This window comes from Calidris pugnax, unplaced genomic scaffold (assembly GCF_001431845.1).
Source record: "Calidris pugnax isolate Ruff unplaced genomic scaffold, ASM143184v1 scaffold20, whole genome shotgun sequence".
Taxonomy (NCBI): domain Eukaryota; kingdom Metazoa; phylum Chordata; class Aves; order Charadriiformes; family Scolopacidae; genus Calidris; species Calidris pugnax.
In genome coordinates this window covers 31259584-31272352 of record NW_015094510.1, presented here as the reverse complement: position 1 = coordinate 31272352, position 12769 = coordinate 31259584, and the positions used below count along the sequence as shown (strand labels likewise).

At 42.6% G+C, this 12769-nt stretch overlaps 1 protein-coding gene across 1 annotated transcript in view; it reads left to right on the top strand.

Moving 5' to 3' along the window:
• CEP126 (centrosomal protein 126kDa) overlaps positions 1-4695 on the top strand; it is a 40521-nt gene extending 35826 nt beyond the window's left edge. Inside the window, exons 10-11 of the mRNA XM_014965831.1 lie at positions 968-1032; positions 4518-4695. Coding sequence (XP_014821317.1) covers positions 968-1032; positions 4518-4616 — 164 coding nt within the window. The 3' untranslated portion in view covers positions 4617-4695. The remainder of the gene's footprint in view (positions 1-967; positions 1033-4517) is intronic.
• Positions 4696-12769: the final 8074 nt, after the last annotated feature.

The window sequence follows — 12769 nt, the reverse complement described above, 5'->3', positions numbered from 1 at the left end:
TGCTCCCAACAAACAGTGATTCAGAATTTCAGTTTACTGCACCTCATGGTTATTGCTTCCAGGCAAACAGAAGTGAAGAATTCCGTCTTTTGTCAGAGAGGAGATTTAGTACCATGTGCTTGGGTTAAGAAAGTAGATATGAAAAGAGAAGTACAAGAAAACAGAACATAAATTGCTGTATAAATAACAGTGAAATAACAAAGAAACTGAGACAAAGGTAAATGCAACAAAAGAACTGGGAGCAAGAAAGCAGGAGTTTGCCAAGTGTGAAAAGGAAAACTATGAGAACTGTAAGAAAAGTACATAAGAAATATGAGAGAAACAATGAAAGAATCATAGGAGTTAACTGATTGCAAATGAAGTAACTGTGAAAATTAATGTAAAACACACACACATATATATATACATGTATCCCAGAAATGTAATTAGCTCACCTAATTATATGGAGATTAAAATTGGTAATAAGGAACTGTGAAATTTTACAGATAGACTTATAGGACATGTAAGTACATGCAAGTAGGTACCTGTAAGTGAATGAGTTTTTTTAAACCGTGACCTTTTTGAACCCCTTTTTTTGGCTTTGTTTTCACATGTTACCAAATCAAGTGACTAAAACCATGTACCTCATAGCAGTCTTTTTAATGAATAACAGTTAGTCACTGACCAATCTAAGCCTGGAAGTTTTTTTGCCAGCTTTGGGTAGCTGGCATTCTTTTCTCTAGCTTTAGATTTCTTTATTGAGACAATTTTTTTTGTTCAGATAATGATATCTAGCTGCAAATTTTAAAACTACAGATACAATATATACTTCAGCAGCTATTGATGGGGAAAAAAAAGAACAATACTATTAAACTATATTTCCACAATCTTTTGGAAGTTTTGTGTTGAATATTTGACTGTGAATCATGTTTCTATTGCAGTATTTGTTTTACATAATATTTATGATATACTTTTATGCTATTTTTAGATGTTCAAGAAGCCATTACCAGAAACCCGTCTGCTTCAAATGTTTTACAGATAATCACCCCTTTAGTAAGTATTTAATTTAAATATGGTCAGCTTTGGTTCCTACAAACTGACCTTATGGCTTATTTTATAGTAAATATACAATTGAAAATATTGACATAAATCTGTTCACTGGCTTGCCAGATTTTCAGATTTCTATTTATGTAAAAAAAAATACACATATGAACTTAATAGTACTGTAATCAGGCTTTAACAGTTTATACCAGACTGCCTCATCCTCTGGCTTCATTTTCCTTTTGGAATCTGAAGATACTTGCAAAGTTCAGGAAGTTCCAAGAATTTTTAAGGAGTAGTAATTTAGCAGGGTCAATTTGAACTATTTATAGCTCATAATTAATTGCATTTCTCAATAAAGTAGAGGTGAAGGGGGTCAATGATGCATGGTACTGCATAAAATAATTGTTAATACAATGAATTCCTACTCTGACCTGCAGATATGCCATGTTCTATAAGTGAGAGGTATTACCTTTCTTCAGGAAGTGTTTGTATTTTGTTTCATATATTGTAGATCTTGTCAGTTTGAAACAAAATAAACATGATGGTACTTGGAATATAAAGAAATGAATAGGCAGATGAGTGTCTTAAGTACAAAATTTACATTTCAAATGTTCATTTTATAATGGAGGAGCAACTATTTATAATTCTTTATTATCAGTCTCCTCCTTAACTATATATTTGTACTGAGGAAATTATACAGACAGATGACGGTATACTTCACATACTTTATGCACTTTCAGATGCTTCATATACTTTCCTGGATAAACTGTTACCAAAAATGTTAGAGAAAATACTCTTTATTCAGAAGACTTTTGCCACTTACTGAGTTTGAGACTGAAAAACCCCAGAAAGTATCCAGGCTCCTAACTTCAAAATGATTGCCTGGTTTTGAAATCAGACTAGTAGTAGGTGTGACTTGGAACTTCATTTTCCTCTCTTCTGCCTCCTGTCTTACAAATTTAATTCTTTATGGCTAAACAACTTCTAAATTTTGGTTATTTTCCAGCAATTTTGTACCATAGGTAACCTTTATTGGATCTAATTGTGTTTTAATAAAGCATTTTTGAGCTTGTATGTTCTCTGGGGCATTCTTCATAGCCTGGACTACTTAGAATCATAGAATCATGGAATCATTTGGGTTGGAAGGGACCTTTAAGATCGTCAAGTCCAACTGTTAACCTAATACTGCCAAGTTACCACTAAACTACATCCCTTAGCACTACATATACCCATCTTTTAAATACCTCCAGGGATGGCAACTCAACCACTTCCCTGGGCAGCCTGTTCAAATGCTTAATAACCTTTTTGGTGAATGAATTTTCCCTAATATCCAATCTAAACCTCTCCTGGTGCAACTTGAGGCTGTTTCCTCTTGTCCTATTCCCTGTTTCTTGGGAGACCAACCTCCACCTCTCTACACCCTCTTTTCAGGTAGTTGTAGAGAGCGATAAGGTCTCCCGTCAGCCTCCTTTTCTCCAGGCTGAACAACCCCAGCTCCCTCAGCCTCTCCTCATAAGACTTATTCTCCAGACCCCTCACCACCTTCATTGCCGTTCTCTGGACATGGTCCAGGACCTCAATGTCTTTATTGTAGTGAGAGGCCCAAAACTGATCACAGTGATCAAGGTGGGGCCTCAGCAGTGGTGAGTAGAGAGGTACAATCACTTCCCTACTCCTACTGGCCACACTATTCCTGATACAGGCCAGGATGCTGTTGGCCTTCTTGGCCACCTGGGCACACTGCTGGCTCATGTTCAGCCGACAGTCGACCAACACCCCCAGGTCCTTTTCTGCCAGGCAGCTCTCCAGCCACTCTGCCCCCAGCCTGTAGCGCTGCCTGGGGTTGTTGTGACCCAAGGGCAGGACCCGGCACTTGGCCTTGTTAAACCTCATCCCGTTGGTCTCGGCCCATCGATCCAGCCTGTCGAGATCTCTCTGCAGAGCCTCTCTACCCTCCAGCAGATCAACACTGCCACCCAGCTTGGTGTCGTCTGCGAACTTACTGAGGGTGCACTCGATCCCCTCGTCCAGATCATTGATAAAGATATTAAAGAGAATGGGTCCCAGTACTGAGCCCCGTGGGACACCACTTGTGACCGGCCTCCAACTAGATTTAACTCCATTCACCACCATTCTCTGGACCTGGCCCTCCAGCCAGGTTTTAACCCAGTGAAGAGTACTCCCATCCAAGGCATCGGCAGTTGGGCATTGCATCCAACATGGGCAAGTTTCTCCCGGAAAATACTGTTGGAAATGGTGTCAAAAGCTTAACTAAAGTCTAAGTAGACAACATCCACAGCCTTTCCCTTGTCCACTAAGCAGGTCACTTCGTCATAGAAGGAGATCCAGTTAGTCAAGAAGGACCTGCCTTTCCTGAACCCGTGCTGACTGAGCCTGATCACCTGGTTGTTCTTCATGTGCCACATAATGGCACTCAAGATAATCTGCTCCATAACCTTCCCCAGCACCAAGGTCAGACTGACTGGCCCTGTAATTCCCCAGATCCTCCTTCTGGCCCTTCTTGTGGATGGGCGTCACATTTGCTAACCTCCAGTCAGCTGGGACCTCCCCAGTTTGCCAGGACTGCTGGTAAATGATGGAAAGTGGTGAGCACTTCCACCAGCTCACTCAGTACCCTCGGGTGGATCCCTTCTAGTCCCTCAGACTCATGTGTGTCTAAGTGGTGTAGTAGCCCGGTAACCATTTTCCCTTGGATTATGGGGGGTTCACTCTGCTCCCTGTCCCTGTCTTCCAGCTCAGGGGGCTGGGTTACCCTGAGACCACCTGGTCTTTCTATTAAAGAGTGAGGCAAAGAAGGCATTCATCCTTGATCACTATGTTTCCCACCACATCTAATACAAGATGGAGTCCTTAGTCCTCCTTTTGTTATTAATGTATTTATAGAAACTTTTTTTTATTGTCTTTTATGGCAGTAGTCAGATTAAGTTGTAGCTGAGCTTTGGCCATTCTAATTTTCTCCCTGCATAGCTTCTCAAAATCTTTGTAGTCTTCCTGAATGGCCTGCCCTTTCTTCTATAGCCATAAACTTTCTTTTTCTTCCTGAATTCCAGCCAAAGCCCAAAGCTCTCGGTTTAGCCAGGCTGGTCTTCTTCCCAGCCAGCTCATCGTATGGCACATGGGGACAGTCTGCTCCTGAGCCTTCCAGATTTCGTTCTTGTAGAGTGTCCAGCCTTCCTGGACTCCTTTGACGTTCAAGACTGCCTCCCAAACAGGTCAAAGTCTGCCCTCCAGAAGTCCAAGGTGGCAGTTCTACTGGCCCCCTCCTCTCTTCTCCAAGAAGCATGGATATTTACTCAGTGTGAATGACATTGTACCCTGCAATACCACCCTCTAAATCCAGATGAAGGTGCACAATTGTTTATATAATGGAAAACAAATCACACTGATATCCTCAAATGATGTTTCTTGAATGTCATATTATACATAATCCCATTATATACCTGTATATCTCAGTATCCTCCCTTTTATTACAGAGTATTCAGCCATGTATGTCCTCCCCTTGGGTGAACACCTCACAGCAGCACCCGAGTGCCTCAGGAGGCCATCGATGGCAAAGGCACAGGCGACACTGACAGTACCTGCTCCAGGATATTGCAGTTTCATGTACACGTACAATCCGACACTATGAAATTACCAACAAAATAAAGACGAAAGCAGTAGCTCAAATAATGAATGTCAATTGACTGGTAAGCATTTTTAGGATAATTAAGTCTATTTTATTATGCACTGTGTTGTAAAATTAAAAGAATGAAAATACTTGGCATTTTTAGTGTTTGCATTGGTTGTGTAAACTTCCTGTACCCATAATTAAAGTGAAAGGAAAACAAATATTTTGTTATTTAGATTATGTATGCACTACTTTCCTAACTTCTCCAGTTTTTTAGGATTTGCTAATAGATTCTTTTACAATTGTAAAAGATATATATTTCAAAAGTGATTTGATTATCAGTACATGGAGCTTCACCTTTTATCTTTGTATTGGTGGCTGTATTGCAAATTGTTAATTGCTAAGGAGCAGTAACTTTTTAAATTCCTCTCTTTTCCTCTTCCTCTGCTGTTCCTGTACAAAGTAGATAAACATTGAAACAAGCTGTAGAAGGTATATGAAATGCACAGAATTGGTCAGCAAATCTAAGGTGATAATTAGCTGCAAAAAGCAATAAAAGCAATTTACCAAATCTCTGGATTCTTAAGTCCATATTAGATGCCTGATTTTCTGTTCCTAGCTATACGGTAAGAATTGTGGGATTAATTTGGAGGCTTAAACATTACTGTATTTGCACCAGAATATGCCTGAACCCCACAAGTGCTGCTGCTAGTAACTCTTGGTTAAACTGTGTGGGAGCTCAGAAGAGCTGCGTTTCAGGAGCGGGCTCAGTGGTGGGCCGGTGCAAGCATGGGATCATGCACCCAGAGGGACACTGGAACTTCTCTCCATAGAATGCATCTTCCCAAAAGAAACAATCAAATTATTACTTGGCAACAGTATTTTTAAAATTTTGTTATTCCCCATCATACCATTATCTTTAATAAGTGCTGTCATTGCTTAGGAGGGAACCAGCCTGTAAAAAGGAGACAAGAATAAAACCTGTGCCTTTCATAACAATGAATGATTTATCAGGGGATTAGAGCTACCTGCTGGTGCGTGATGTCAACCAAGATTAAGGTGAGCTACACAGGTAGCAAATAGTCAGCAAATGAAATTTTACAAAGGAGGTTTAGGGAAACATTAATAGTTTCCAAAACAATGTTTTGAAGACTGCAATAATGCTACCTGTCTCCTCTAGCTGGGGATTGCAGCATTTTTTGAGGAATAACCTGGTAGGGTTAAAGGGGTTGACCTCAGTCTGGAGCCTGTTAAGATAAACTGTGTTTAAACATCAAAATTACAGAAACTTGGTGTCTTGCAATTGCTGTTGCCTCCCATCCTGACACTGCTGCCAGAGAAGGGAAACCATAGCTGCAGTCCCCATGCCTTAAGGACTCTGATGTGTGTCCACACTTCTAATTGGGTCTCAGTACTCAAATACATGCAAAATTCCCAGCAAAAGACATGTGTGTATCCTCAGAGCAAATCAACAAAGGCCTCCTGAGTTGGAACTCAAAATTGGTTTGCACTGAAAATACCGAGCCCGTGCATCTCTGTTTGTACGCAGCACACTGCGACATTCCAGTAGGGCGAGGATTTAACATTTAAATAGCGAGGGGAAGTTTCCCCACAGAAATTAAGAGAGGGGAAAGAAAATACTCCAAATACCAGAGGCCATGGATCAAAACCAACCCTGGTAGTCAGCAAGCCAGAGCGTCAGCTTAACCAGGTTTCTTCTCCTCTTCATTGGTTTAGGTGGCGAAAGCAAAGCCCATGAGTCAGCTTCCTCAAGTACACAGAGAGAGGTTTTTCAAAAATGGGAGCCTGCATTTATGTTTCTAGGAAAATACTTTCAAATTAGTTATTTGATTAAGGGTTACAGGCTTCAACACAAAGATAATAACCTTGTTTCCTAGATCACTTTGGCACTTTTGACAATACTAAAGTATAGTTTTGTTTAGGTGTCTAACCAGTGTGACTCTCAGGCATCAGGAATGTGAGTGGACCCAGAGGCAGCTGCTGGATTTTAAGCCCTTGTGAAGAGCCAACAAGGTCTTTTGTTCCCATCAGTTGATGATTATTCTTCAGATTGATGTTTCCAGGATTTTCTATTTATCTCATTGAAATTAAAAAAAGAAAATATTAAAATGATGAATTTTATTTTTCAAGTATGAAAAAAAGTAACTATTTTGAATTCAATAAGCTTGGTTTAGACATGAACATACTAAAATTTGCACACCTAAGATTTCTTTCAAAAAACTCTTCACTCTGCCTACCATTTTTGCTGGTTTTTAAAGAAATCAGTCCATATTCTTTCTACAATAAAAAACTTAGTATGAAAAGAAGACATGAAAACCAGGTTAAAGTTATAGTTTCCAGTCCAAGCCTAAATACAAAAAACCCACAAAGCTTCTTTAATGTGCACCTATGTGCCTGATTTTCAACTTGACTGAACACCCACAGGGATGGTTTCAGGTGCAAGTACACCTCGGTGCTTTTACACAGAATGACATGCAAATGGTTCCCAAAAATAACCACATGTCCTCAGTACATATCCTCTCCCATGTGACGAAGTACAGTTTAAGGAAAAGGCCAAAGACCAGCAGGTCACTCAGAGTTGTACAGGAGAGACAGAGATTCAACTTTCACATTTTCGAGAAAGCAAACATGTTCTTCTTGGAAAGAAATTCACTTGCTTTACACTCAGCTTCTCTCTCAGTCTAAGCTGCTCCTTGAGCCGCCACACTGAGTAAACTGCCCCATCCATAAGTCATGGATTTATAAGGGAAGTTTACCTGTGGTGTAGTATTTTATGATGCTACTGCAATGCCAAGGAAAATCTGACTGTGATGAACACCGTACAAATCGGAGGCCTGCAACCAGGCCGCAAGACTTCAGGGTTAAACAAAGGCAAGATTTCAGCAGGAGATCTCAGCTCCAGAGCTCTTCCATGGCTGTACGGGGTGTGTAATGATGAACCCATCCCAGCTTTCCTCTGGAAAAGCTACAGTGGTGGTGCAGACACAGCATTGTCTTCAGCCCATCGGCTAATACAAGGCAGCAGCCAGGGGGAATGTCCCAAAGGGGTTGCAAAGAGCAGAGGAGCAGAGCAGGATGAGGGTGTCATCGACAAGCAGCCTCCTGGGCTCAGACATGGCCAGGAGAATGCCAGGGTTAGAAGAAAGCGGCTGATGTTAACACAATCTTTACACCCCATCAGGGGTTTGCAGGGCGTGAAAGCACCCTTGCCACGGTCCACCTTCTCCATCTCCTGCACAGCAGCTGGCAACACCAGGAAGAATATTATCTACCTCTACATCTGGGAGGGCACCGCAGGCTAACAGCCACCACCCACAGCACCTGCAGGTAGGTTTTGGGGTGGCAGGAGGCAATGGACCCGAGGAGGAGGGTGGGAAGGGCCCCTGCCCGCTGTTGGCACTGGAGGAAGCGGTGACAGGCGTGAAGGTGCTGTGGATTTGGGGTGTGTGAGCCTGTGAGCTCCAGCTGCAGCCCAGCCAGTCCCTGTCTCCCTGCCCGTCCCGTGGCACAGTCCTCGTGCTATTCCACACAACAGCTATTAGGACTGAGGGTACCTCAGAGCATTTGAGGCTCCCTTGAAATACGGATTTACCTGTCCTAGGCCAGTATTTAGTACACAAGTCTTGAGTTGTGTGGCAGAAGCTGTGGTAAAGCTCCTGCCGGGGAGGAGAACCTGAGTGATGCTGTCAAATCTGCAGACAAAATGCAGACAAGCACATATTAGGAATCAACAAAATAGGGGCAGAGTGAATTGGGGAGTGCCATCTAACACATGGCTCTTGGTGTGTGGGAATAATCAGACTCACTTGTCATCAAATACACTGAAACGCTTAAATCTGCTCGAGCAAGTAGACAGGAGGTTCCATATCCTTTAATTGTCCTCATCATCATATTCATAATAATCTGGCTCAGAATGATTCCTGCTCTAACGCCACTGCTTCGTAAGAGAGAATTCACCCAGGGTGAATTTGACCCCATATAACTAGAGATGACTCCACAGTGGTTTTGGAATTGTATTTCAAATCATAGCCGCAGGATTCCTTCAATATTGGATATAAATCCTGAGCCAGCAACAATGGTGGCAATGGTCCAGGTGACAGAAGTGGCTGTGGGTGACACAAATCTACATATAAAGTCTCTATTATTGTATATATTAATTTTGTGTTTGTTTTGAGAAGGAAGGAGTTGTCCAACATTTTTATTTAATCTGTATCCAATAGTTTGTGCTTTTTTGGAGTGGCAGGAAGAGAAAAAGAAAAGAAAAAGAAATAGAAAAAAGAAAAAAGGAAATAAGAAAAAAAGAAAAGCAAAGAGAAGCAAAGCAAGAGGAGAGGAGAGGAGAGGAGAGGAGAGGAGAGGAGAGGAAACACCCACTTTTCTATGCATTTTGTCCATTTTTCAGCAATATCTGTTCCTATTTAATCTTTCCTACCGGTGCTGGGATAAAACTCTAAAACATGCTAAATCTGTTAAGGTTGTGCCATCATGCAGTTAGGTAAAAATGCCAATAGAATAGACCACTGTCTGTTATTTGATGGTCATTGAAGAACTGTGACATCAAGCAAACTGAAAAAAATGAAAACATTTATTTCTAAAGAAGGAAATGCTCCTGAAATACTTCATACTCAGCAAAGAGTTTTGGTCAAAGAAAAAAAACATCACTAAAGTTGAAATATTTCTGTTCATATTTAACAGTCTAACTTTTCACGTCGATTAAAGGTTTTGAGACTAAATTTAGCTTAATCAAGTTAGTCAAAAGCTATGTGAAATGTTTAGTTTTGGGTCCATTTAAATATTTTGGTAATTTCTTGCCAGTGGAAATTATTTCCCCTTCTGATTTTCAGTTTGGCCATCTATGAAAAAGCAGAAATTATTTGCATGATCTATTCAAGAGGTCTGAACTCAGCTGCAGGCAGAGGGCTTGGCACTGGGAATATGGCCTTCAGAGACTGTATGGTCCGTTTGCTGGGATTATTTTCTCTTAGATATTCACGTTGCACCACTGATCTCTGTGTTTTCCAGTCAGCCCATGCCCACGGTCTCCCTTTGGAGAACAGACCAATATGGCTTTATGCTCCTCACTAAGGGAAAGACATTTAGATTGCAGAGCAAGTCCACAGAAGGGCACTGAAGCTGGTGAGGGGTCTGGAGAACAAGTCTTATGAGGAGCAGCTGAGGGAGCTGGCGTTGTTTGCCCTGGAGAACAGGAGGCTGAGGAGAGACCTTATCACTCTCTACAACTACTTGAAAGGAGGTTGTAGCAAGGTGGGGGTCAGCCTCTTCTCCCAAGTCACAGGCAACAGGACAAGAGGAAATGCCTTCAAGTTGTACCAGGGGACATATAGATTGGATATTAGGAAAAATTTCTTCACCAAAAGGGTTGTCAACCATTGGAACAGGCTGCCCAGAAAAGCGGTGGAATCACCATTCCTGGAGGCATTTAAAAGATGTATAGACATGGTGTTTCTTAGGGACATGGTTTAGTGATGGTTTTGGCAGTGTTAGTTTGATGGTTGGACTCCATCTTAAAGGTCCCCTCCAACCTAGACATTTCTATAATTCTGTGGCGCTGCTTGGCCCAGCTGCTGTGGCAGTACTGACATGATGTTCTCAGTAGTTGAGAACAGCACAGGGAGGTCTCAGGCAGCAGGGATATGAGGGAAGGACGAGTATTTACACATTCCTTTCAGGATATTGCTCTGAACAGCAGACAGAACTAGGGAGACAGACCACAGGCTGCTAAGGGTGAACCTCCTTCCCTTCCTGGAGAGCCACCTTGGAGCCTGAGCCCCACCAGAAACAAACGGTGACTTGGCTGACCATTAAGACTGTATGTTTAAGTTAAGCATATAATAGTCTATATTCAGTGGAGCTAAAGAGTGAACTTGGGATTTCCTAGACAGCTCCTAAGCCAGTAACAAATACAGTAAGTCTTTCCTCTTTTTCTTGGATTGTTAGAAAGCTGGATGAAAACTTGAAAGCAATTGTGTCCTTCAGACTTCTTGAAATTACTGCACCACCCGCACGCACCCTTTGAGTCCCTCTCTCTGAGATGGTCAGAAGGGATCTGCTTTCTGAAGCAGAATGTGCTGTAAGGTCTTGTGGGACAGCAGAGGCTTTGCGCACACAATATCCCTTTGCAGACCCCACTAAACCTTCCAGTTCAGCGATCTTATTGCACGTGTGTGTTTGTTTTCTAGAAGGATGGAGATATATAGGGCATATAGAAACACATTCTTAATCCTGAGTAATTAGCACTGCTTCTGAGAGTGATGGACATAACTTATTCTTTCTAGGTTTCAGGATGTGGCACGCTATAATGCCTGCTTCTGTCTCGTTGCTACAAAAATACCCTGCTGCAAGGCGGGGGGGATTTGTCTTCATTTGAGGGGGGGGTTGTACACCAAATATGGCCCAAGCCTGTTTGATAGTTCTCTCGTAAATGAAATGATGACAATCCTCTTGTGACTAGGAAACATTCCAGAGCCGGGGTGTAGGGTTACACAATGGTACAGTGTCTTGCCCCTGATTTATAATTTGAGAAGCAGATTGTGTTCAGACAGAATGTGAGCCGAACAATGAGGTTTCTAGTCCTGATCTCATTAACAGAGATTTATACCAAGAGGCTATTGTATCTTGCTCTTTTGGTTTGCCATGCCGGCAAACATTCATAAACGTATTTAAAAAAGAAAGCTTCTGTCACACACTTAGGTCAGAAAGTTCTCAGGAAAACAGCCAGTCAAATATAGAGTGGTCTCAATCTGCACTTACTACGGCTTATGTTTCTGGCCTTAAGTCTCAGAATGATTGTGTCACACTCAAGCTCATTACATGGAAAGATTTGTGGAGACACGGCTTAAAATGGCATTTCACATATTTGTGTTTGTTCACAGTTGAGTCACTCTGAGATAGCTTGTTATTTGCAAATCATACATAATCACCGAAAGAATGTTCTTCCAGTGCAGAAGAACCATCAGTAGGTGGAAGAGCAGTAATACACCCAGAGCTACGTTCCCTCCTGCCGCCCCCAGAGCCTCTGTGCTAATGAAAGGTCGTAAAGACGTGGCCTGGAACCTGCTCTTTGCTGACAGGGGAATAACCACTGTGCACGCAGAAGGGGATGCACAGCACATTAATTAATGTTTCAATAATGCTGCCAGGCAATTTGGCCCTGACCACCACTAAAGAGAAATCGGAGGTCCGTTTCCAGTCTCAGGGCGCTGGGAAATGGAGCGGCCCAGCGGCGCCTGTTGAGAGAGCAGCTCTGGAGCCCACAGAGCAATTCTGCTGCCTCAGCAGGAGGCTGTCTGCGTGTCACGGCCAGGGATGAAGTCACACAGAGCACAGCGAAGTCCAGCACGGCTCTTGGGAGATTAAAGGACAGTGTATCTGGAATACAGGAGGCATCTGGCTTCAAAGTAAGCGAGTGCCACCCAGCTGTCATCACCACTTTTTGGTGCTCCTGGGAAACACGGGCAGTTTGTCATTATCAAGGCATGTGACTTCCCAGTTCCACCTGCACTGGCTTCTGTGCTGTTGCTGGTATAAATAGTCACACAGTGCAATTAGTCCATTATTCACAGTCCTGTCACATACAGGGTGCTGTGGCAATACTCCTGTTAGTGATGTTCTCCTGGGCAGCTGATGCACTGTCAGATGAGAGAGAGGTCACCCAACCCCAGGTTCGAAGGCCAGTGTAAACATATTAAACATCTGAGAACAGGTGAGGAGACAGGGCAGCAGAAACACATTGGGCAGATCTTCTGATGGCAGCTCCACATCATGGAAAACTGCTGCTAAATAGCATCTGCTGCTGCAAAGAACATGGATCAAGCCACAGCACACGGAGAAGGAAAGAAACATTATGCAGTGCTGGGGCACGGGGGAAAGTGCTGTGAACATCGACAGGGACATCTTTGGTATGTGCAATTTGTCCTCCGAAAATAGGACACGTTTCTCCTCAGTAAGGGTACAACCGCTGAGCCTTGAATCAGCAATGGAGACCATCCTCTCATCCCGCTGTGGAACCACAGCTAGACCTTCCTTTTGGTCTCCTCTGCCTGAACTCCTAGTAGAGACTAAAAGAAATCGTGGAAC